General features: G+C 32.4%; 4 protein-coding genes across 9 annotated transcripts in view; 1 reads left to right on the top strand and 3 right to left on the bottom strand.

The window, feature by feature from the left end:
- Positions 1-1,532: 1,532 nt before the first annotated feature.
- LOC110624086 (ATP phosphoribosyltransferase 2, chloroplastic) lies at positions 1,533-7,274 on the bottom strand. Its single transcript, XM_021769162.2, has 11 exons — positions 6,766-7,274; positions 6,007-6,066; positions 5,048-5,154; positions 4,397-4,469; positions 4,169-4,276; positions 3,985-4,068; positions 3,302-3,403; positions 3,052-3,165; positions 2,874-2,954; positions 2,346-2,465; positions 1,533-1,899 (listed from the first exon to the last, which is right to left on the bottom strand). The coding sequence occupies exons 1-11, from the start codon at positions 7,042-7,044 to the stop codon at positions 1,804-1,806; spliced, it is 1,224 nt and encodes a 407-aa protein (XP_021624854.1). The 5' UTR covers positions 7,045-7,274; the 3' UTR covers positions 1,533-1,803.
- A 6,859-nt stretch (positions 7,275-14,133) lies between these two features.
- LOC110625356 (nifU-like protein 2, chloroplastic) lies at positions 14,134-17,150 on the bottom strand. Of its 2 annotated transcripts, none has more exons than XM_021770978.2 (4): positions 16,826-17,143; positions 16,627-16,738; positions 15,548-15,858; positions 14,134-14,548 (listed from the first exon to the last, which is right to left on the bottom strand). In XM_021770978.2, the coding sequence occupies exons 1-4, from the start codon at positions 16,904-16,906 to the stop codon at positions 14,357-14,359; spliced, it is 696 nt and encodes a 231-aa protein (XP_021626670.1). In that variant the 5' UTR covers positions 16,907-17,143; the 3' UTR covers positions 14,134-14,356. The 2 variants fall into 2 exon arrangements, with proteins under 2 accessions (XP_021626670.1, XP_043816491.1); XM_043960556.1 differs by having other exon boundaries at positions 14,470-15,084; positions 16,826-17,150.
- Positions 17,151-17,478: 328 nt separating this feature from the next.
- LOC110625296 (WEB family protein At1g75720) lies at positions 17,479-18,329 on the bottom strand. Its single transcript, XM_021770908.2, has one exon. It carries the CDS (start codon positions 18,282-18,284, stop codon positions 17,622-17,624), a length of 663 nt encoding a protein of 220 aa, XP_021626600.1. The 5' UTR covers positions 18,285-18,329; the 3' UTR covers positions 17,479-17,621.
- A 1,631-nt stretch (positions 18,330-19,960) lies between these two features.
- LOC110624428 (DExH-box ATP-dependent RNA helicase DExH7, chloroplastic) overlaps positions 19,961-25,600 on the top strand; it is a 39,459-nt gene continuing 33,819 nt past the window's right edge. For 2 of the 5 annotated variants that reach the window (XM_021769557.2, XM_021769556.2), the window contains exons 1-7: positions 19,963-20,403; positions 20,506-20,611; positions 20,747-20,934; positions 22,939-22,992; positions 23,106-23,256; positions 23,341-23,762; positions 24,366-24,584. In XM_021769557.2, coding sequence (XP_021625249.1) covers positions 20,107-20,403; positions 20,506-20,611; positions 20,747-20,934; positions 22,939-22,992; positions 23,106-23,256; positions 23,341-23,762; positions 24,366-24,584 — 1,437 coding nt within the window. In that variant the 5' untranslated portion in view covers positions 19,963-20,106. Of the gene's footprint in view, positions 20,404-20,505; positions 20,612-20,746; positions 20,935-22,356; positions 22,454-22,938; positions 22,993-23,105; positions 23,257-23,340; positions 23,763-24,365; positions 24,585-25,600 lie in introns of those variants that run through there. The other 3 variants (XM_043961090.1, XR_002489412.2, XM_021769558.2) reach the window with 3 other exon arrangements.

Raw genomic sequence — 25,600 nt, 5'->3', positions numbered from 1 at the left:
CAACCATAGCACCACTGGCTATATCAATTTTATATATTACAAATGAAAAGAGTTAAAAATAAAAAAATAAAAAACAATAAGCTGGTTGCCACCTCATCTCCAAGTCAGCCGGCACTATCCCAATTAGTTGGTCAAGTGAGGTAAATTTGACCTCAATTGTTTGGCAGCTCCAACCACAGGCTGGCTAGACTCGACAACCATAGCCACGACTTTGCCGTAATTGAATCAGATATTGTACGGTTATAAAAAATGGAGACAAAAATGAAATGCTCATAATGAAGATTGTTATTAATAGGTAATCAAAAAATTTTAAATGTTTATTATTTTTTATCTTTTTATTTTAATATTAAAATTTTACATAATAGAATTAATTATTTTATATTTACTTTAATTTTAATTATTTATGTTAATCAATTTTAATAAAAAAATTTTAGTTTACATATAATGTAAAATTATTTCTCACAATATTTATTTAAATAAAAAAGTCAAAATATTTACATTAATATATATTTATATTCAAAATTTTAAAATTTAAATAATAAAATTAATTTTTTTTATTTTATTTCAATTATAATTGATGGACTAAATTAAATTTGAAAAATTATTAAAAAATTATAATATAATTCTTAAAATTTTATTTGACTAATAAAATAATTATTAAAATAAATATTTTATTTCAATAATATTATTTTGTTAATTCTATTATTTACTTTTTATTCTATTTTTATATAAATATTATAGTTTAATAAAAATTTAAAAATATAAAAAATTTGTAGTATAAAATGTATAATATTTACTTTTATTTAATATTATTATATAAAATACAGTATTTTATCATATTAAATAATAAATTAATATATATCAAAGTTTATTTTTTATATAAATGAATAAAATAAAAATATTAAATATTTCAAATAATTTATAAGTAGTTTTTATAAAAATCATAAAAGCAGTGAGTTTAAATACTAAAATATATAATATTTTATTTTATTTTATATTATTAATATAAAATATAATTTTTATATGTTAAAAATATATATATAATATTTTAATATATAATATTTATATGTGATATTTTATATAAAGAAAAATTTATTTATAATAAAAATTTATTTAATATTATGTATGATAAATATAAAATAAATATATTTTTGATATAAAATTTAAATTAAAAAATTATATGTTTATTAATATAAAATTTTAAAAATTAATTCAATTATATCTTTCTGGTCATAATCGTGATAAATTGAAAAATATTTAATTTTATTATTTAAAATTTTAAATATAAATATAAATTAACATAGAGATTTAAATTTTTTTTATCTAATAAATCTTTTAAGAATAACCAATTCATAGGTGGCATGAGGCTCAAAAAATTTTTACTTAAAATTAGTTAAGATAAATAGCTAAAATTAAAGTAAATATCAAATGGTTGATTTTATTATTTAATATTTTAAGGTTAGGATTTAAATATTTGAATTTTTTTATCCAATTAATCTTATTAATATCATGACGTATTCTACATTCGATGAAACAAAGATATAAATAAAATTATATTCGTAAAAGTAAACTTGTTTGGTACAAAAGAAGGTACAAAATCTTAACTACAGCAAAATTCTAGTTCAAGAGTTCAAATCATGACCCAGAAAATACAGATACATTACAGAATTCCTTTAAGCAATTCAAGTCCTACTCAATGAAAATATGCCCTAGCTCTGAAGATGTACCTAGTGAACGGCCCAAAACATTTCAAGAAGCAACACAACTGTAAACAGACGTGACAATGACAACTGACAACGGGAGCTACAAGCCAAGTTTTGAAAGAAGCTGGCGCCATCTTGGAGTCTCTTCATCGAAAATGTAAGTTAAAGGAGAAATTAGAACTCCACTGCCTCCAATCTGCAGACAGCCATGCACAAGCATAAAAATTCACTAGGTCCAGAACATTTTTTTTTGTCGAAGGTCCAGAACAGTAACTAATAGGAGCAATTGACTAGTTCAATACTTCACTGGATCCATTGTCAAACATCGAATAAATGCAAAATCCAAAGGAAAGGTGGGAGCATATAAAACAATGTTCTAATGCGTATAAAAAGAAATATTTAGAGCCAGTAAAATGCGTATCTGTCTTAGCTTGGTCCAGCCAGAACCAGTTAACAGGTAATACGTCTGAAGGTAATACACTAATATTGAGTCTGATTATACTTGGGTATTGTTAATCAAAGAAATAAATAAAAGGAAAATCTTGGATTTTCCGTGCTTAGATTTAAAGGTTCTACCTACAGCTTTTGAATTACCAATTTATAATAACACATCATAGCTTCCATTAAAATTAGATAGCTCACCGCTCTGAGTTGCTGTACAGACTTGTACGACGCCTTTTTTGGGACGCAAATGACTATTGCATAATAATCTGGAGAAACTTTTCCATCACGTTTGCAGTAAACAGGACTTACAGTAGGCCCCTGCATGTGACCACAAAAAGAACATGTAAGAGCTTGAAATAACAAAAACCCAGGGGGTTGCCTGAATGGCAGGAGTCTTGAGACTCGGCCATCATGAGTCTTCTCCAAGTTCAAGTCCTACCACAGTCTCTTTGGTTGCCAACCTCAATGATTCATTTCCATAAAATGCCTGATAAGGACATGGCTGAACCCAAAGAACTGCAGATACCATATTAGCCATCCCCCCATAAGAAAGTGAAAAATATGTGTTTGAAATGAAAGAATGAGAGTATTGGTCGAGTTACTTTCCCCCCATAGGAATAGTAAGTACACTGAACTGCAAGTCAACCATTCCAAGTCATGGCATTTGCGACCGGGGGAAAAACTGCATGTTAACTGTTTTAAGACATGTTCCATCTTGATCCTCACCTGCAACCCAGATAACGATGGCTGGCTCAGTACACGCTCAGCCACTTCACCTGCACTGCTTCCTCTCATGTTTGCAGTCACCTGCCATTAAAATGTTATAAAAAAAAAAAAAAAGAGAGAAAAAGAAAAAACAAACAACAGTGGAAGAGGTACATATATAAATAAATGGTACACACACCGTGAACTGACCGATTGCCCTCAAATGCGCCTCCAACCTTTCAAGAATATCATGTGAAGCGTCCAGCGCACCCTTCCGTTGAATTAAAGATTTCCTGCTAGCAACAAGATCAGTCTGAAGAATAGGTCAGCTTTAAGGTAAGAGAATATGTAGGGAAGGCATTATCTTAACCATTTTGCATAAGGACCTTTTTGGAGCTACAAGAACATAGTGATGGTCATGAAGTCCGTTGTGCAGCTTGGTAGCTTACCTGGCTCTCCAATACAATTCCACCTTCAATTTCTTTCAGGTTGTTTTCTCTCAGTGTTGTTCCACTACTCACAAGGTCCAAAATAGCATCAGCAATTCCCATCTAAAAAGAAAGCAAGAATTCATATAAATACATGTGGATGCATTCTAAGCACCATTTTCCAAGATGTGGAAGTGGAAGGCTCAAATCAAGAAGAAACCGAGTGCAACAGGTAAAATATGATTTAATAGGATCATTATTCACGCTAAACTGAATCCTCATCTGCATATTCCATTACCTAAACTACTGTGCTACGAAAAATTTAACCTAGAGTATGCCAAATGTTAATATATATATGTTCAAAGCTTGTCAAGACAGTGATACCTGAATATTGACTCATATATCAATAAGTGATAAAAAATAAAAAGATGAAAATTAAATGCCACATTCACAATGAAAGAGGATAAAACAAAACGAATAAGCATTGCCTTTTCTAGTTTGTTTATGCAGCATGTAAAACATTAAAGGTAAACTAAATCAAAATTATCTCTCAACCATCTTACTTGTGAGATGATGCAGCATACGAGGACTCATCAATGAGGATTGGAATTAATCTATTAATGATAGTACTCTAAAAAGTTGTATCAATTTATATTAGACTATAAATAGTTCATGCTGTCCTACAATAAAGGATTGTGTCTCACCGCTGGTGCAGCTTCCAATGCTCCATCAGCAGTTGAAAATGTCACATGCTCCAGCCCATTTTCTTTCATGAACTTGGTACCCAGCTGTGCATAAAGTCAGAACAGAAAAAAAAAATAAATCTTAATGCAACTGATAACCAAAAGCTTACAAATTTCATTACAATTGACTCAATAAATATCATACATAAGTGAAGCCAGTAGCAACTCGGAGAGGTTTCTCTGCTTTCCATTGAGGCATTTGCGCTAGCTCCCTCACTGAGTTTATATTTTCAAAAATCCCATAATTTGGAATCTGAGGCAAAATTTGAAAATATATATATATATATATATATTAAGAATATTACCAGTGAAGACTCTGATATCAGCATGCTGAAGTCTAGCTAGTCATATGTGAAAAATGAGAGAAACTTACTGCAAGGGATAAACAACAATCCCCATACTCAAGAGCATCATGAACAAGGATAAGATCTTCATTCCCCTGACAGGTTTTAGTTCAAATATCAATTTCAGAAGCTAATGCACTCCTCCATATCCATACAATGAGACAGAAAAACATTCAGAAAAAAAGAAATTAAAAAGAACAACACAATAGAATGAAAATGATCAGCATAGCTGCAGGCTTACAACATGGTACAGCATTTTGATGTTAAAATTCAGTAAATGAAGAAACTTAAAAATGCTAGAGGTTTGTGGCAGTTGCACTGCATTCAAAACTTAATACTAGATCTTAATACTACCACCTATACTCAGAATCACAGAGTCTAAGGACCCACAGCAATGCTCTGAAGTGTACACATGCCATTTTGTAAGTGGAAATGCTCAAGATGTGTTTCTACCACGTTTTAAGCCATCAGTAGTACTAAGTACTACTACTGTATTCAAGAATCCTTCATCTGTTAGGGATTAATTGAATTGAAAGCACTAATTAAAAGCTTCTGCCATTTTAACAAAGCACAATTGAACCCATTCTAACAAAGCATAATGAACATAAAAAATTCCAGACTTTAGATGCATAATAACATCAACAGATCTCCATATGAACTGATTGAATAATAATATTGCCTACTCACTGACTGTATCAAAACCCACGATTCCAAGGTCCAAATCTCCAAATAACAACTTTCTTACAATGTCTTTGGGTCGCTGGAACCAGACTTCCAAATTGGAGAGCTGTAGAAGAACAATGCTAATGAAACCATTATCTATACTCATGAACAAAAACTAAAATGAATTAAACTTAAAAAATATAGTACTAAACTAAAACATGGCATTTCCACTAATTTAATGTTCTTATAACCATATATTAAAAACACACACACACAAACCACATTGCAAGCTTAAACAGGAATATTTTATTTCAAAGTTTAGACTACATGCTTAAATTTGTGCAGCACATATGAAAGTAGCAGTACATGTATCATTTTTCTTTTCAACTTGCCTACTTCAAGTATGTCCAAATACTTGTTCACTGTTAAATTAGTTCAATTAGTATCTAGAATCATCAAGAGAGCACAAAGTCCAAGCTTAATAAAGCTCTTATTCTTTATATACCTTATACACCAAAAGCAAATGGATGAATGATAGTTAAATCAAAGTCGCAATTAGATGACATTTTTCCAGATTTTCCAAAGATCCCGAAATGTTCATTTTGCATTTAAACCATTAAGGATTAACCTTCACCCAAACTCCTATTCTCAGTCATTAGGAACCAGCTCAATTTGTTTTTGCTACCAATGTTCTACCATGTAATATCCATAACTAGATATTAAGTGAAAATACACCAACATTTGCCAATTTTAAAAGATCACTGGTTAGCATTTGGTGAATTTTCATTCATCGGTTGTGCCAATATGTATTTTCCCAAGATGTGAAGAAAACGATCCAAAACTGTACAAGTATAACTCTTATTCAATCCTTTCATTGAGGAATTCTTAAAGTTACCCTATTTGTGCATTCTTGATAAACAGAAAGTAGGGAGGGCTGGGAGGAGAAAGAGAGGTAAAAAAATAAGGGAAGAGAAACCTGAGGAATTTCTGCAACATATTGTCGTGGATTGACCTGCTTGACGGATAGTTGACAGTCCTTTACAGAAAGTACAGAAAAGAATCAGAATTAAAAAGGCATAAAATGAAAGAAAGTAACAAATTCAAAATAAATCCTCTTTTCCTATTTAAGAGTTAGTCAGTTACTAGGCAACCAACCAGAATCATGTTTCACATTGTTTTTAGCTTCCAACGCAAATTAAAACAAAAAACTGAACCTGTCAACTTAAGCCTACTGAAAACTAAATGAAAGATCCTTAATATGATAAAGTCTTTGAAATTGAAGCTTCGATTTCCACTTTTGTTTTAATTAAATAATTTTCTCAGCAACCAAACAAATCCTTAAGCACATTTCTTCCGAGGAACTAAATGGAAACTAGTTTTAAATAAATTCATCCAGGAAGAAATTTCAAATTTGTTAAGTCCTATCTTTTCTATCATTTCTCACGATATGAACACATAAATAGCTGAATACTTGGTTTAATTCAAGAAACTTACTAAAGCTAAAGCAGAGTCCTTATGTAACGATTAGAGAATAGCCAAATATAATCAGCAAGAGATTCAAACAACAAATCGAACTCAGCTAAACCGTAAAACTATGTTCAGCAGTTTTCTTAACTCCAAAATAACAAAAAAGGATATTAAACATTCGACTCGAGATTAACCTTTTTCATTCCAATTTCAATCATTTTCACCAAACGAAATATATATATATATATATATAATATCAAACACATACCTTGAGCAAATCAAGAGTGTCAGAAGCCATACGGCCTTTACTAGGCAAACCGAGACGAATCTCATTCCTTCCAGAGACTCTAGTATCGGTTCTGCCATTAACAACTGCGACCTGAGAGTTAGACTGCGACAAGCAACAAACAACAGATTTAAGAGACGAAATTGAATGTCCCAGAGCGATTATACGAAAAAACGAAGAGGACGGGAAGTGAGAAATGGAGGAAGAGGTGGAGACGGCGGCGCATTGTTGGACATTTGGCTGGATAAGAGGAATGGACATGGCTTTTTAGTTATTAGCAAGAGAGAGAGAGAGAGAGAGAGAGAGAGAACCGGGAGAAGAGGTTTTGCCGGTGAGAAGAGAGAAACTCCGGTGGCCTTGGAAGCGAAGCGGCGAAGTGAACAGATGGGAGCTAACAAGTGAAGACAGTGAAATCAGAATGCGGTTTGATTCTGTTGTTTGGAAGTGCGTGAGGCTTCTTTACGAGTGACAGATCTGTTGTTGAAACTCCGGCTACACGTACGAGAAAATTATAGTGTGCAAGTGGAATATTAATTTTTTATATATTTTATAAATTTATAAAATTTAAATTATTAAAATATTATATCCCTTAAATTTTAATATAATTAATAAATCAATTCATATATTTTAAAATTAAATATTTAAATCTTTTTAATATTAATTCGTATGAATTAAAAATTTATATATTTATTTTTATTATTTTTTAAATAAATAAATGATCACATTATATAAGATATATTTATACATGTTTATCGCTTAACTATATTTCATATTTCATATCATATATTAATATGTATATAATCACGTACAGTTTTATTAGATATGGTAGTCAGTAAAAAGTAACTAAAAATTTATTTAATTCTACCTCTAAAGTTTATGAGAAATATTTTGAGTTTGTAAGTTTTAAATTATCAAATTAATTAAATTTAGTTGGTGGAAAAATTTGAGAAAACTTCGGGCACTTTGGGCAGTTCTCAGAATTAAATTTTTATTTTAAATTTTTGAGAAAAGACACAACTGTTGAAAGCCAAGGTTGCAGCTGCTATCTCAATAACCGTTTTATAACAGTTATGTTCTGCTATAAATATGTTGCAAATAAACTGTAATATAATTTTTACTTTGTTTTTTTGGAAAATTATTTTATCCGCCTTTGTATTAATCTTGAAAGAAATTTACTATTATTCAACAATAATATATAATAGGGGTATAATTTTTTAAAGGACAATATTATCACATACAAAATAATTCTATTTTTATAGTTATCTTTTATTTTCTAATAATTTTTTCATGAATAAAGACATGTATACTTTGCTGGAAAATTAGGATTGCAATTTCTCATTTTGATATGAAAATTCGAACGAGTGTTATACTTGAAAAAGCTAAATGAGTCAAACTCTTACGGCGCTTGTATTGAGGTGGGTGTGTAGAAAATCTGAAGTCATGATAATAAGGACTTTGAGTCACTTGAAGCTATGAAGGAGAAGGATTTTTTTATTATTATTTTTATTTTTATATGAGAGGAACAAGGGAATGTTAATGAACTTTGCTAGAAGATGTGTGCCCTCCTTTGATTGAGTGGCAACTTATCTCAGTATCCTGGATTAGACTTTCTACTCCTCTCTCTCCATCTATTAAAATAAATAAATAAATAATTTTGCTGGAAGATTTACATATCTATAATTAGGGCTAAGTTTTTAATTTCTCTTTTATACATATAGGATGAGAGAGCTTGGACATTAGACCAAATGAAACTTAGTCAATAATTTATTTTATCAAAAAACAATTATTTTTTTTTAACTCACGGACCCGCATTTTGACATTCGTTTAGGACCATGCGACACTTGACTTGAACACCTTCAAACCAAATTAGCCTTAGGAATCACCTGATATCTTGTGAGCGTGAATACCCTAATTAGTCAAGGTTATATAAGCGAGCAACGAAACCAATAGGCAGCATTTAATCAGAAGCCTCACAGTAGACACAAAAGATAAGAACTGAACAAGATACTTATTTTATTCCAAGGGTAAAATAATAATTATACATTATTATCGATACCATGGTTACAATAATTCTTACCTCCCTTGTAGACAGAGGGACGGTCTACAAGGAGAAAAGGCACAGCTAGTTCAGGATTTCCGTAGGCCTACGGTAGCCAACCAGACAGTGGGCAACTAGCCACTCCCCCTAAAAAGCTTTAGGAACAACTTGACTTGTAAAAGGAGAAGATATCAATTGGAAATTGGAGAGTAGAACTGAAAATTTAATAGATATATATATATATATATATATTTTTGCAGCGATTATTAGCAGAAATTTAAGCAAAAACGTAGACATATATAAGAGCATGGCATATATATATTTTCCAATACTAGTTTAGTTCTTCCTGATGATGTCCACTTGAATCTTGTAGTTAACACCAGTGAAATGATCATACTCTTTATACAACTTGATGGTGTCACCAACTGTGAGATTCCTATAACGAACGAATGGGAGCCAAGTCCTTGAAGACAGAGTAGGCTTTGGGTGTCCATTTCTGCGAATGGAACATTGAAAGCTCCAAAAATAACCTCTGTCGTCCATGGCTTCAATATACAAGTGATGATTGTCTCCAAAACTGGGCAAATGTTTCAGAGCCTTTGTGGGGACTGAGAGCTTCTTCTCGACATCTACTATGGTCAGTGACTTGCAGAAAATGGGCAGTGATGATGATGAGTGATCTGATGGTGTAGAGGAAGACATGTTAACTTTGCTGCAAGATTTTTGTAGTGTATGATAAGAGTTTTAATTTCCTTATATATAGGGATGAGTGAACTTTGGCGCTGTTGTTTTAAACTTTTATAATTGAGAAGAGTATTGGAAAATTCTATATATGAAACTTTTGTCAAACTTTTACGCTTAAAACTTTTGTCATATCCCACCTCAATGTAAGCTTAAAGTTTTAGAGAAAGAGCTCTATGGGTTGTTTTCTGAGCTCTATGTCTTCTGAATATTCTTTTAGAGAAAGAGCTCTATGGGTTGTTTTCTGAGCTCTATGTCTTCTGAATGTTCTTTTAGAGAAAGAGCTCTATGGGTTGTTTTCTGAGCTCTGTGGGTTGTAAAGAAAACAACCCATAGAGCTCTTTCTCTAAAAGAATATTCTAAAGGTTTTAGTTTTTTTTTTAATTCTTTTTTTTATACTTTTTTTTTTATACTCTTTTCATCCTATAATTTTATTTATTTTATTTTTTTATAAAAAATATTTTTTTATTAATTTTTAATTGTACCCATATTAAATTTTATTTTAAATATTCATTTAGAAAAATAGTAATTAATAAAAATTATTTTAAAAATAAAATAAAATAATAATAATTCATCTATATATTATTACAATATAAAAAATAAAATAAAAATAATATAAAAAATAAATAAAAAATTATGAGATAAACTAATATTTTTACTTATAAAAAAAAACTCCAATGAATTGGCCATGCTCTTTGCAATCTGATGGTGTTACCGTGACCAAATGTAAGATTCCTTTGGCTTCAACATCTATTATGATCGGTGACTTGCAGAAAATGGGCAGTGATACGTGACCTCAACCTGTTGCGTTAACTTTGCTGAGATTTTAAATAAGTTATTAGCCTGGAAAGTCTATCTGAAACTTTGTCAAACTTCTACGGCGCTTGCATTGAGGTGGATGTGTAGAAAATCTCCAACTTTCAGAGAAAAATTACATAGCGAGGCGGTTTTATAATATAAAACATATTATATAGTAGGGAAAATTACTTCTTAGTCCTTGAGGTTTAACGTAATTAACACTTCTGTCCCTCTATTTTGGCGACCCAACACTTAAGTCCCTCACTTTTTCTTCCGTTCAAATTCGTAGTCCTTCCATCCATTTAAACCGTTTGGTCAAAGAGTCAAAAGTGAGAGGTGATAATTTTTTTCAAAAATACTATTCTTTTAATGTGAAATTCTTTTTTTTTCTCTTTCATGTTTTCTCCGGTTGAAGAAGAAGAATAAAAAGAAGAAGAAGAAGAAGAAGAAGAAAAAGTTGTAGAAAGGAGGGTAGAAAGAAGAAGAAAAAGAAGAAGTTGCAGAAAGGAGGGTAGGAAGAAGAAGAAGAAGAAGAAAGAAAAAGAAGAAGAAGAAGGAGGAGAAAAAAGAAGAAGAAGAAGAAGTTGCAGAAGAAAGAGAAGAAGAAGGAGAAGAAGAAGAAGGGGTATTTGGGTTTGGGTTTAGTGAGGGTTAATTTTGTCAATTCACGTGTCTCAAACGGCTATTTTGAACGGAAGGACTGCGAATTTGGACAGAAAATAAAGTGAGGGACTTAAGTGTTGAGTCGCCAAAATAGAGGGACAGAAGTGTTAATTACGTTAAACCTCAGGGACTAAAAAATAATTTTCTCTATATAGTATAATAAATTAATAAAAAACAAATAATTATATAAAAATAATTATTTTTTTAAAAAGATATTAACTAATTATTATATTTTTAAGATTCATTTACCTATTATTAAATTATATTTATATAATTATTCATTTTTTATCAATTTTTTATTACATGCGAGAGAAGGGGATTTCAGTTAAATTTAAATAATATATGATTACATTTGTAATTTTAATTTCTCTTTGTACATGTATAGGATGAGAGAACATGGAAATTAGTCCAAATGAAACTTTGTCAAAAATTTTAGGCTACATCGCATGGAAGCATGCAGTTGTTTTCACGTATATTTTTTTTTCTATTTAATTTATAAATGTTATAATCTAAATTATAATAAATATTATTTAATTTTTTTAATCATAAATATTATTTAAAATTTATAATATATAATTATCACGTCAAATATAATATATTAAATTTTTATTAATTAAATTAAATTGCACACCTAAATATTATATAAATAAAATTAAGAAATGGCGAGTGGCTCGCTCATATATTTTATCAAACACACGGAGTTGTCTTAAAATTGATAATAAATAACAGAAAATATTATATTTTATGTTTAAATATAAAAAAGTATTTATTTTTTTTTTTACTTTTGTAAAAATTGTGTTTTAATTCAGTGATTTCAATTTCAAATAATTAAATTCATCAAATTGATTTCACTTTCATTTAATTAATCAAATGCTCTGGTACACAGGCAGTAATTCTAACTAGGAGTTTTTTTTTTCTAATATTAAAAATTTGGGCTAAAATATTATTCAAATTAAAATTCTAACTAAAATATTAAAAATTTTAGTTAATCTAAGTATTACTAAGTATTTTTTATACATTAATCTAATGCACATTTTTATTAATCTAAATTTAAGGATAAAACTTATAAATTTTGTTTCCAACAATTCATTTAAAAAATTCGAATAAATTTCTATAAAATTATGCATAATTTTAATTTTTTTAATTTTTTAATTAAAAATAATTAAAGTTTTTATTCTAAATAAAAAATTGATATAAATTTTTTATTTTAAGTAAGAGATTATAATTTTTATTAAAATGTTATTCATTCAAATTAACTAGTGTAACAATTTTTTTTCCCAAAAACTTAGTGTAACAATTACTAAATAGATTTTTTTTCAAAAAAAAAAAAAAAAATACTAAAATAGATTAGCCTGAAAAGTCTAATGAAACAAACTTTGTCAAAATTGTAGGCGATGGTGCATGGCTGCATGCAATTATTTTCATTGGATAAAGATATTATGTTAGTGCGTTTATATATACATATTTAATTGATAAATGATATAAATTATGATATATTTTATTTAAAATTATATTATAACAACATATTTTATATATTCTTAAAAAGCTTAAACTATATATTAATAAAAATTATCAGTATATAATATATTACGACCGTTGGGCGTCTGACACTCAAACCATAGTTGAGCTTTTGTAGAAAAGTTTGATCCAAAATTCATGAGAGTCTATCGTGCAAATTGGTCCATCATCATATAATCCACATCACATTTGAGGCAGAACGGGGTCTAAACTCATCAAAGAAGGATCGAACCTCCTGATATGATGGATTAGTGGAAAACAGACCCAGCTATACCACGATCCGGATGTGAATTAAATAACCACCTGATAATGGTGAGAAGACGGGTATATTCGTATATACAATTCTGTGTGATAGCAACAGGTGGCACTGTAGTCTGATGACGATTATACGTCACTAGAGAATAAGAGAAAAAAAAAAGAGAAAGGTGTGAATCTAAGCTCACTCACATATACTGAAATTCTACATGGATCCCAGAACCTCAATATATATAATAATGTGTATAAATTCTGTAACTTAAATATTTTACACACACTTTCATATTAATTTATAATATTATTGTATATGATATTATACATATAATTTATATAATATTAATATTATGTGCATAATAATGTTAAAAAATTGTTGTTGAAATCTAATTTTTGTAATGTATTAATTAATTATATGAAGCAAAGCAAATTTAATACCTAAAAAACAAAATAGAAGTTATTAAATAGTAGATTTTTTTTTAGTTGAGCTTCAACTTGGAAAACAACTTATACCAGGAACAATTTTTGTTACCAATCACCATATAATTTACAAATATTTCTAAACTCAAAATTAAAGGGTTGATTTAGTGCTTGAAATCAATAATAACAAAATTAAGAAGGCTTTAAAATATTCCACTCAATATTGTGCTTGAATATTTTTAAGCTTAAATGGAAGTCTTTGTGTAAGCTTAATAGAGAGCTGGTACATTCATATCATGAATTATTTCCGAAACACTGAATAATTCATTAGAGAGCTTACACAAAGGCTTCCATTTAAGCTGCATGGACTTCCAGTATCATCAGTTTTTCATCCTACTAACACAAGCTAATAAGAAACTTGAGACACGACTCCGAAAAGTTTCATCCATATTCCATTGCAGTTCATCCTGCTATTCTCCTTCATTGATATTCACAGCTTCTGTTATTTTTTCCTTGTTTTCTACTTGTCTTACATCTGAGGTTGGCATTTGATGCAAGTGATAATGTAATTGGGGGAAGCAAGGAGCTGGGAAAAGTATCTTGTGCTTGTATTTGCATCATATTCTGATGATTGCACAGCATACGTTTTCATGGCATGGTTTATTAATTATGATCTTAATCAGAACCCTCTTATTGTTCCACTGGAAATTCTTCGCGGACATTCAAGCTCAAATGGAAGAGGCGAGTCTTCCATACGCATTTTTGTGTGTTAAGGGCCTATGGCATTCTCTTAATTCTATGATTGCATTTTGAACGAGTCCATATGATCTAAATGAAAAGAACATATTTGGAGGAACCTTCAACCCATCCACAAATTTCAGAGTAATCTAAAAAGAAATTGTCCGCATCTATGAAAATGCCAATGAAAAATGCTAATACATTGAATTTCAAGCTCAACAATGGATATCAAATGGCCAACACAAAATGATTTTTCACTTGAAAATTTCCTCCTAAACTAATTTTAATAACATTCAACAATTGCATTCAGTTAAGCTCAACTGTACACATTGTGTTGTACTATTTATACAGGTTGTGAGCATATAGCTCTTTTTATTTGAGGATGCTGCTATGTGCATCGAAGTGTCATTAAGATAGAAGTTGAACTGCAGCAATGGCTGGAATTTTCTCCCGTAGTTTCTGTGTGACAGCTACTCGAACAGTCATGACACCAGCTGCTGGACCTGTGATTTGGATTTTTACTATTGGCTCTTCAATGGTTACTAGTTCGAGAGATCCTCCAGCTGCCCCAACAAGGTATGGCCTAATTTCTTCAAGTACCTGGCACATGTATATGATAAGCAAAAGTAAATCATGATAAGAAAAACAGTAATTCCCCTTTAATTCAAGCATCCATTTAATTTGATGGAGAAAGCACATGTCCACTACTCTGGTTGCATTTGGTGATAGGATATGACAAGGGACACAGCAAGTAAAATGATAGTCCCATCTCTTTTGCACACACGTAGGACATAACAACTTAGTTATCCTGTTCAGTGATTGGTAATTTTAGGACAGAGCTGGACAAAGGGGAAAAAAATAGCAATAACACTATTTATTAATCCCATTTGTTGTGTTGCAATTAACAGGACATGATAACATTTAATAGTGAAAACGGCAGACAAACCAACGCATATGCCAACAATTTTACCTTTGGAGGCAAATGTAAGTGTGTGAGTAGAAACAAAATTGAGACTAACTAGTTGCTGGAGGTGGCGGAAAATGGCAGAGAGAAACCCAAGTGCATGCTAGCAATTTCAACTTTGGAGGCTAATGTAACAAAGTTGAAACCACTTTGAGGTACATACTAAAGAAATCTGAAAAAAAAAAAAAAACTCTAGATACAATTGGAGAATAAACAGGTAAAAGGGTATGCCCAATCCAAGAAGCTATAACAGGTATTAAAGCAACCATTTAAAGAAGAAAGGATATCACATCAATGCAAACAAAAGAAACTAGTTAGAATTCACTAAGCAGATCCATGACAACGATTTTTGAGGAACCAAAAAGAGATTCACACGAGCAAAACTGATTTTTTCCTTTGCACTAAAAAGTGTTTCAAACTTGTCTTATAGGACATATGTTGTAGAGACTTTAAAAACTGATGCAAAATTGCAATAGGTGCATATAATGATGTTTAATCTGAACAGAGTTCAATTCTTTGAGAAGTGAGATATTTATCACTTATTGGCTTCTTTCAATTCCTCCATGCAAGTAGTTTGAACTTTTAATTACCCTACACAGAATTAACACTAAGGTTGAAGTCTGTCATGAGATTACCTTCTCTATATTCTCTTCATTCAGCTCAAGCCCAGTTTCTTCATCTGCAATTGGTTCTACAGAAACTATTTCAGGAATCTTTTCCATTAACCGACGCTCAATACCCATCTTCATCGTCACGACAGAACTTGGACAGGAGCCACAGGCTCCTTGTAGCTTCAACCGCACAACATTGCCATCAATCTCATGTAATGCCACATTACCCCCATCTGCAATGAGGTATGGTCGAACTTCATCCAATACGCTCTCAACATTCTCAGCAGTTAACGGCAATTCCAAGGCTGAATCTGGGGGGGCAACAGCCTTTACAACTGCACAACAGCAAATTATCTAATTCAACAACAAAATCATTTGAAAATCCACCAAAAAGGAGACACTGAATCCATATACTAGCAACTAAAATCAACTATGCAGTGGGTGATCAGACCTGCATAAAGAAATCAATATGAACACTACAAAAGGGAGAATCAAACTATGAGTCAAGTACAACTTTTTTGAGGATAATAACCTTGGATTCAAGGTAAATTAAAACGTCATTTTTACTAACTTACCAAAGCTACCTTTTTCAAAATTTTCACTGCAAAAAGAATGCGGAAGAAGTTGACTTTAACAAGTTAACAGTCAAAGCCTCAATTCAGAAAAATTTTACAATATAATTAAATTATAATCATTGATTATGGTGGGTCCACCGTAAGTAACAACCTGATCAATGAAAATTGTTGTATTGCATTGAATAATTTCTCCTCAATTCAACCCAAGTTTGGGTCATGATTTTAATGCCAATCCTCTCCGAAAAACCAGGAAATGGAATTCGAGCATAAATTATGAGGAAAATGAAATCTTGGCTTACGGGAATATTAAAAAAAAAAAAAGAAAGAAAGAAAAAAATTAGAACTCTTTTGGAGAAATCCATTATATTTCATATTGATGAACAGATCAAGGACCAGAAAGAAAAAAATGTGTCTATTCATAATCAGTTATAAACATCAAAAGAAGCAAACAAGTAGCAATTAATTATATAAGCCTTTACACTTTGAGAATGCTGAATCGAATATTCTTTAGAAACCACAGAAACAAACCTAGTCTCCGCGTCAACGTAGGCGACCGAATCCGCATGGAGCGGCACGGGATTCGCCTGAGCCGATAACGCCCACGCTTGAGCGAGACCTGGGTGCCAAAGAAGCTCGGATTCTGGATTCAATACAAATTCAAATGAGCTAATTTAAAAAAAAAAAAAAAAAACTTTTCGAGAGAACGAGAGAGGAGGAACGGAAATACCTTGGAGGGGCGAGAAGAAGAAGGAGAATCTGAGATTTGCTGAGCCCTACAGTAAGTTGGGTTGAGCACCACAGCTTGCATTATTTCTCTCTTGATTGTGAAATCAAAAACAAAGAGAAACACAGAGTTAATACGAATTCAATGAAAATAAAAGATGATGAGTCGATGAATCGCTATGCAAGTTCTCGCCGGCGCCGCCTTTTCTTTTATTTTTCTATTTTCTCTGGTCGAATATGGAGGGCTGGTGTCTGGAGGTGGTTGTTTTGATTTGCAAATGTGGCTGGAGTCTGGGAGTTGCCGATTCTGGGGTGATGATATTGCCAGACCGAGTTCTATTTCACAAATCCGGACCATTCGGTTCGATTGGTTTAACCGAGAACCAGTCCGTTAGACTCGCCTTGTTTTTTTATTAAAAAAAAAAATCGCCGTTTTTTGTGGACCAGACGTTTATGCTGTCAAATACTACGTCGTTTCTTTGGCAAAAAGAAAACTACGTCGTTTGTGAGCTAAAAATAAGATTACAAGCTGATATTCATTTTGATATAAACTCCATCTTATAGTAATCATATATATTTGTTTTTTCAGATTACAAGCTGATATGTATCAAGCAAGTTTAATCAAAATTCTTCTCTTCAAGACTGCAAAAACTTTAGTAGAACAAGCAGCAAATAAAGAAATTTTTATACAAACGTATACAAACAACAACACATGCATGCATCAATACAAACTCAAAGAAAACTGATGAAACTTGATCAACCTGAAACAATAATCAACAACTTTGCTTAATTTTCCCTAATCAAACTACACCACGAGCTGAAGCAAAGAGAGGATTATTAAGAGTTTTAGTAGACAATCCTTTTTTCCTGAAGAACAGGTCTTTTACAAGAGGAACAATAGGCTTCTTCTTCATCTTCTTCCTCTGATCTTCTTTGCTTCCGAAATATCCTTTCTCTTCAACAAGACTCAATATCTGAGTCAAAGTTGACGAATTCTCCATTCTTATCATTAACTCTCTCTTCTTTTCTTCATCTCTAATAACATCTTCTTTCTTTTCCGTGGCAAAACTCACCCTTCTTGCTGCCTTCTTCGCCGCTGCAGCCTCTGCCTCAGCCAACTTAGACATGTTTTTCTGAAGCTCAGCATTCAAAGAAGCCACTACAAGTTCTGTCTCCGATTCTCTCTCCTTCAGTTGCTTCAGCTCCACCTTGGTTTGCTCAAGCTCAGTCTCGAGTTTCTTCAAAGTTTCGTGCTCATCTTCTTTATTAGAGTTTACAGGACTTACTGGAGATGATGGAAACATCCATGGCAGGTCATGATGGCTAGGAGGCGGCGGCGGGTGATAAGGCTTGGGAGAATATATTTCAGCGACGAGAATCCTCTCGCCGAAGATGGCTACAGCTTCTTTGACGGAGCGAAAAGGGCGAGAAGAATCAACAGAGGAGCTATATGGGGTTTCCATGGCGGATCAGAAGATGATAAACTGTAGAAATGCTCTTCGAAGGTGTGAGAATGAAATATTTGAGGATGGGTTTGGTTAGGGTTTCTTTGCTTATACTTGAAAAGATGAGAAGAAAAGGAGTGAGAAGGAATTAAGCAGAGGCCATTGGAGAGGAAGGATGTTGTTTCAAGGTTAAGATTGTATCAGAAGAGGGAGGGTTTTGATTAAGACTGGTAAACCACCAATGGTTGTGTGCACGTGAGTTTCACGTGTTGGTTGATTTGCAGTGGATTAGGGTTAAAAGAAGAGGTAGCTCTGCCCTCCATGCATGCAACAAAGATGCATTTAGGCATCAGATCATTAATTAATCAGTACTATAGAGATTTTAAATATATAAATAAATAAGTTTTAGCATAAAAAAGATATATAATACTAATATTATTAAAATTATTTAAGAGAATTGAGAATTAATGAAAAATTAAATTTTATTATTTATATATTTAAATTGAAAATTGAGATAGTAATTTAGCAATATATCTTTATGAATAAAAAAATAAAAAATACAAAAAATATAGTTTAAAGTTGGATTAAAATTATTGCATTTTTGTTTTAACTGCATTTATTTTTTTTTTGGTCAGGCATAAAATGTTTCTTTGCAAGATGTGGGCTAAACCAATAAACAGTATATAAGAGGACAGACTCATATATGTAGAAATACCCAAAAATAAACAAGAAAACTCCCCAACTATTTAGATACAGGCCCATGGTTTTAAACGAAAACTGTAGACTAGTCCAAGGACAATAAAAAGGAAAGCCCATAAGCCCACAATCAACAACCATAAACACCTTATCAACCGGTCGAACTTTCGACTAACCTAGTAAACACCTTTTATTACTTCATCAAATCCACATCAATCATCAAATCCATATCAAACCATTCCGAGAAAATAAAGAAACCAAGAATAGTACATAAAAAATTCATATATGGCAAAATCTACTGACAAAGTCTCGAAATAAAAATTTTAAAAATATAGAATCGTTAAAAAATTCGAACTAAAAAAATAACTATAGTATGATTAAAAGACTAAAGTGGAGCTAAAAAAAAGTGTGTAGGTAGCAAGGTAGATCTACATCGTATTTCAAGTCATTAGAAAGCTGAACGCTTTAAAAATAACATGATAACATTTTTGGAGAAAACATATCACAAGAAAAAATTTAAAAATTATCGCTTCTAACACATGTTTAATAAATGTTTGGCTCCGCTAAATATAAAAACAATGTAACTCTTGAGATTTAAGTATAAGTATAAGAATAATGTAATTCTCGAAATCTAAACATCGAAAAGATATGTAGCATGAAGATGAAATTCTTCTCTTACATCCAAGATACTTGATCTAGCCTGCAAAAGAAAGGGAAAGAAATGCACAGTTCCAATAAACCAAACCCTCACATGTTGCTCCAATATGAGACTATAAAGCTAAAAAATAAATATTTATATCTCCATCCAACAAGAAAGTATAATCCACGGCAAGAAGAGAAGAGAATATGTGCATAAAAAACCTACGATGAGACAGAAAATGGATTACTCCAGAGAAAAAAACCAAAAAATTTTCATAGTACGAGGATAATATTATTTATTTTTAAAATTTTCATAAATGATATAATTTTAAATCAGCAAAATTTGGAGGACTATAGGCTATAAGCTTTCAGCCGCTTTGGCAAGTGTGCGCTCAAGGCCATTTGCTCTTGCAAACGACGTCGTTCAGGGGGATAGTTAATCGTCTGCCATCGTCTTTGTCACTGGTCTCTCTCCGAGAAGCCAGAAGCATAGAGTCGGAAAAAAATGGCACCCAAAAAGAAGCAACAGAAGCACAACAACAAAGCAAATTCTTCTTCTTCCAAATCAAAGTCACAATCTTCGTCGTCCGGTCCAAGGCTTCAGATTTCGGCGGAGAACGAGAACCGTTTACGGCGGCTCTTACTAAACTCAGACCGTTCCACCCACCCCGCCTCAGCTGCTTCTGTCCAGGACAATCTCTCAAAGACCCAAAAAGCTAAGAGACTAAAAAACGTCTACGAGAAGCTCTCATGTGAAGGTTTCTCTAATGATCAGATTGAACTTGCCCTGACTTCTCTCAAGGTAATAATGTCTTGTTACTCTCTACACAGAGGAAAGGTGGAGTCTTTTGATCGAAAATTTTTTATTTTTATGAGCTGTTTGTGTTTTTTCTACTGGGATCAGGATAATGCTACATTTGAGTCTGCTTTGGATTGGTTATGCTTGAATTTACCGGGAAATGAGCTTCCTTTGAAGTTTTCTAGTGGAATTTCTTTGCATACTAACCAAGGTATGTTTGATTTTTATTTCACTGAATAAATTTTGTTGTAATGAATTTCTGCTTGACAATCTATTATAATGTGTTTATTGTTAGAGAAACATGTTGTTAGCAAAATTTCCCACTCTTTCGTGATGTAATTTGTAGGTTCTGTTAGTGTTGTATCAACAGCACGTGGTGATTGGACTCCTCCAGTCAATCCTATCAAGACTGAGGTAGATGTGCAGCCAGTTTCTGTTAGAATTAAGGGGCGGTGGGATGATGATGACACTTTGGATTCACGCCAACCTTCACAAGCAGATTGGATTAGGCAATATATGGAACAGCAGGAAGAGGTAGGCAGAATGAATGCTTTTACATGTTATGAATTTCATGCATCTCTATTTATTTTTAAGAGAAGGGAAATAAATAACATGGACGATTAGGTGTTCTTGCAATCTGCTAGAATTTGATACAGGATTAACATGGCATGTGTGATAGTGTACTTCCGAGCTCTTGGATTCATAAAGAAAAAAGTTTACTTTTACTTTCTTTGCTATAGTTTTTGTCAAATCTATCAAGAATAACTTAAGGTTATATTTAATATATAGAGGGCACTTTTATTTTTGTGTGAAAATGCTGTCAAGTAGCATATTTTGTATACGTTGTTATGATGTCACGAATAATGTGTGCCAGAGCAAAAACTTCCAGCAAAATAAATTTTGTTGTTCCTTTCAAGAAAGTTGGGTCAACTAGTTTAATCCCCGCCTTACCACCCTAAAATGTAATATTTTTGTCAAAGGTTGGAGAGTGCATATTTATATATATGAAGAATATGTCCTTGCACTCAAAATTTGTTCCTTTCTTGGTTTTATGCTTCTTCTGTTGAACAAAAACAACAAAAAAAAGTTTCGTAGTCCCATAATTTAGATATAATTGGATACATCATCAGATGTACCAACAAAGATGAAAAGAGGGGAGAGAGATGGAGAGAAGAGAATGAACAATAGACTCCTTTGCTGCAACTTATCATCAACAAAAATTTCTGAAAGGCTATTGATTAATGAATTGGGGCTGTGGCGGGCTTGCTTAAATGAAAAGGTGTAGCTCCACACTTGAGAGCTACCAGTCCCCAATCAAATTTCATAATGGCTGGTAATGGGACAGATAGACATTGAAGCTTCTGTGAAATGAAACTAACCTTGTTCTTTAGAAAAAATCTTAAAGGGTAAAAAGTTTTTCTTTATTATATAAGGGTACTTTTGTAGGGTTAATAAATTAGGGTAAATGTTTCTTTTATTAGGTTTAGGGTTTGTATTTGATAGGACAGGAAGCTATTATTCAAAGAATAGTAAAACCCTGTTGTTAAAGTATCCTGGTTGTAGCTGGGTTGACTGTGGAAGAATTTGGCTTGAGACTTGAGAGGTGGTTTTGTTTTTGCTTAGGTAAGAAGAAAGTTCTGAATTTGATCCCTTCTCCTTCTTTTTTTTTTTTTCAATTTTTTTAAGGGCAGGGGAGAAGAGGGGCATTTGGAGGGAAAATTTTGCTTTGCTTACTTCTTATCCTCTTATGGATGAGGATTTTGAACACTTGCCATGGCGGTCAAAGTTTTGGTGATTGTTGTAAATTTTGTTGTTTCCTTATGTTGTAAATGACTTTCTCTTAATAATGGGCTTAAACATGGTGATTAAATTTACTTGTGGGGAAAAAAGAAATCTCTTGGAACTTGGAAACATGGTGCAAAAATAATGAGATATCTTTCTTATGTTGTATTGTAGAATCTGCTAGATTTGCGTTATGAAACTACTGTCTGGCTGAGCATATCTTCATTGGCAGAAATATATACAGGGCTCTGGGTGGAGCTAAATTTTAAGGGTAAAAGTGAATTAAAATATGATGTATGTTTTTATGCTTCACAATGATGTATGCTTTATCGTGCATTTTGTGTCTTTGTTTGTAGTTTTCTTATGAGCTATATTGGAGTATTCATTGTCCTTCTTCATTATATATTGTCCTATATTTTATCATTAATTGATATTCTTTCTTTCTTGTAAAGAAAAAGAGATTACGTTCCTTGGTTTTGGGTATCACTGTTGATTTTTAAGGAAATGCTGAGGCAACTAGATTCATGTTTCCTTTCGGAGAAACTGTTGAGTGAGAATTGGAGCACGATAGAACTGTACTGTGTGGAAGAGCTTCTTCATTTGATACATTTGGCTTAATTTGCATTTATAACATTTTAGAAAGTTATTTATTTGATCATTTCTATAAGAAATTTGTTTATCTAAATTTGAAAGCAAATTTTATTTTCAACATTTAATGTATCATGGAAATTAACTCTCATTTTGTAATATTTGCAGGATGACTCTCAAATGTGGGAAGATTATGCTGTGGATGGAAGTTTTTCTAACAAGGTACTTTCACCAGTCTTCCTTTTTAGCATCATAAAAGGAAATAGTTGGTGGTAGAATAATTTGGAAGCCTATGTTGTTCCCTTGATGTAATCCCTTTCTCTTTATTTTAATAGGATCCTGCTCTGCGGTCTTATGACATTATTGCTAAAGAGTACTATGCGGCACGATTAGAAGCCACAAAAGCCAAAGAAGAAGGGGACAAAAAAAGTCAGGAGCAAGCAGGGCATATTATTCGCAAACTCAAACAAGAATTGTCTTCTCTAGGTTAAATTCATTCTCTTTCATGGTTCATGATCAAATCTGGTTGTGATATCAATTATCTTGTGCTGTATTACATTCATTGAGCAGGATTATCAGATGAGATATTGGCACAAGAGTTTAGCCATAATCGAGGTTTTGGTTCTGGGTCTGAGGGCACATTAACAAGTACTATCCCTCATGAGCAACTTCAGGCAAAAACATCATCTAGCACCATAGGTCAGTCAAACTTTGTTGCGTTCCCCAAGGAATCACCAGTAAATGTGCTTGATATGGAGAACTCAAGTTCTAAAGAGTTTCCAGAAAAACCTGTTCTGTCTTGCGAATCTGCTCAGGGAACCATTGTCATTGTAGATGATGCTAGAGATGTGGAGCTTGGGGGTTTATTCTTCGAAGATGCTGCATCTAATGAAGCTTTGCCTCCTGAAGTATTGGAATTACAAAAGAAAGAAAAAATGAGAGAATTATCTAGCGGAAAGAATTTAGAGAAACTAGATGGCATCTGGAAGAAGGTATTAACATTTGAAATACAGGAAATTGATAAGAAAATATTATTGATAATGGATGTTAGCAACACATGCTGCCTGCCTGGTGCAAAATTCATGTATATACTTGTATGTTTTTTTCTCTCTTTTATTTTGTTCCTGCAAGTATACTCTAGGAGAACAATTGAAATGCAATGAATTTGTTGTACTAATCTAAGGGTTGGAACATTTGGAGTAATAGAATATATGCTGCTTCTGAACATTTTTGACTTATGACCATTTTTTTCCAGCTGGATGCATACAATTATATCCCTTTGTTTTTTGTGTGTGTTTCTCCTTTCATGGGAAGGTAGTGGAAAAAGATTTAGCAATTCATTTTTCTTTTTCTGAAAAATGTAGTATTAAATGAAGTGGGGTGAAGGAAAGGGATCCCTGTAGTTGATCTGAACTACTTTGGATTGGGTTTAGTTAAGTCGAGTTTCTCCCATGGTGGATTATCATCCAAAATTTCCATAGCTAATATAATTATCTTCTTTATCTGGCTCCTATATTGTGGTTGTTTTGCAAGTAAGTAGGAATTGCTCCCTCTTTTATTATTTCTTTTTTCTGATGAGGCCTAAAAAATGGCAGGGAGACCCACAGAAGATTCCTAAGGCTGTTCTTCACCAACTATGTCAAAAATCAGGGTGGGAAGCTCCAAAGTTCAATAAGATTCTTGAAAGGAAAAAAGGTTTCTCATATTCTGTTAGCATATTACGCAAAGCTAGTGGAAGGGGCAAGAGCAGAAAATCCGGAGGATTGATCACACTTCAGCTTCCTGAACAGGATGAAGCATATGAATCTGCAGAGGTACTTTACCTCTTTCTTTATTTGCAAATTCAAACTTTCAAAGTTACTCGTATCTCTACACTTATTGCAAGTTGATTCTAGGCAGTGAATTTCTGGGTGATAATGAGACACTTAGCTAGGACAATCGTTATTTATCTTTCTCACTTCCAGCAATTCGCAATCCTAATCCTAAATACAACACTGTTCTGTCCCTCTTCTTGGAAGCCTTGTCTGGATCTCTCCACCTTCTGAGTTATAACTAGGAAAGGAAATTCATATTTAGACAATGTTCTGTCCATGCCAACTTTTGTGGTGTGTAATTAGGGAATGAAGAAATCTCAACCATTCTTGGATTGGGGGAAGAATGTGATCAATGCATTGGTCATTGACCATGATTAGTTATTACTAATTGATATTTAGATACCTCTATGTATGATTGTTATTTTTCTCCTCTTTAGTTTATGTATTATCCCATTTGCTTTCCAAGGCTAATTTATTTTTACCTCTCTTAAGAAAGTGGCCCAACCTAACTTACCTCCAAAACTTTGCTCCATCCGTACCAATGTGGGCATTCCCCTTCATGTCCAAGACCAAACACATGGAGCTTGAAATATTTTGGGAGGTCTGATATTGGATGGAAAGGTCTGATACAATCTTGAAATATTTTGGGAGGTCCAATATTGGATGGGAAGGTCTGATACAATCTTGAAATATTTTGGGAGGTCCAACATTGGATGGAAGGTTTGATACAATCCTAAGAAATGGGTTGGGTTTTAACTCACTCTCATAAGCGAGCTCAAGGGGAGAGTGTGAAGAAGGCTTTATAAGGGGCACATCACCAATCCCAATCCAATGTGAGAATTTAACAAACTCTATCACATCTTCACAGTTATACCTTTAATCACAGCTGATTTACCAAGGTATATGGTCTCTCTGTGCAAACTTAATTGAAAATTTAACTCGAGGCCAAATATCACCTTTACTGATGTTGTGTTGCAAAAGTCGATGCATCATACATTTAACTGGAAGCAGATAAG

This window comes from Manihot esculenta, chromosome 10, assembly GCF_001659605.2.
Source record: "Manihot esculenta cultivar AM560-2 chromosome 10, M.esculenta_v8, whole genome shotgun sequence".
NCBI classification, from domain to species: Eukaryota; Viridiplantae; Streptophyta; class Magnoliopsida; order Malpighiales; family Euphorbiaceae; genus Manihot; species Manihot esculenta.
This window is presented reverse-complemented; position numbering and strand designations above follow the sequence as displayed.

What these genes read in the sequence shown, in the direction of transcription:
- LOC110624086 (XM_021769162.2), bottom strand. Translation starts at nt 7,044, where the DNA reads ATGTCCATTCCTCTTATCCAGCCAAATGTCCAACAATGCGCCGCCGTC. An exon ending in CATTGGAAGCTGCACCAGCG is followed by an intron (nt 3,404 to 3,984) that starts GTGAGACACAAT and finishes CTTTCTTTTTAG; the next exon opens with ATGGGAATTGCTGATGCTAT. An exon ending in GAATTGTATTGGAGAGCCAG is followed by an intron (nt 3,166 to 3,301) that starts GTAAGCTACCAA and finishes CCTATTCTTCAG; the next exon opens with ACTGATCTTGTTGCTAGCAG.
- LOC110625296 (XM_021770908.2), bottom strand. Translation starts at nt 18,284, where the DNA reads ATGGAAACCCCATATAGCTCCTCTGTTGATTCTTCTCGCCCTTTTCGC.
- LOC110625356 (XM_021770978.2), bottom strand. Translation starts at nt 16,906, where the DNA reads ATGCAAGCTGTGGTGCTCAACCCAACTTACTGTAGGGCTCAGCAAATC. An exon ending in CTTCTTCTCGCCCCTCCAAG is followed by an intron (nt 16,739 to 16,825) that starts GTATTTCCGTTC and finishes TATTGAATCCAG; the next exon opens with AATCCGAGCTTCTTTGGCAC. An exon ending in ATGAAGAGAATATAGAGAAG is followed by an intron (nt 14,549 to 15,547) that starts GTAATCTCATGA and finishes TACATGTGCCAG; the next exon opens with GTACTTGAAGAAATTAGGCC.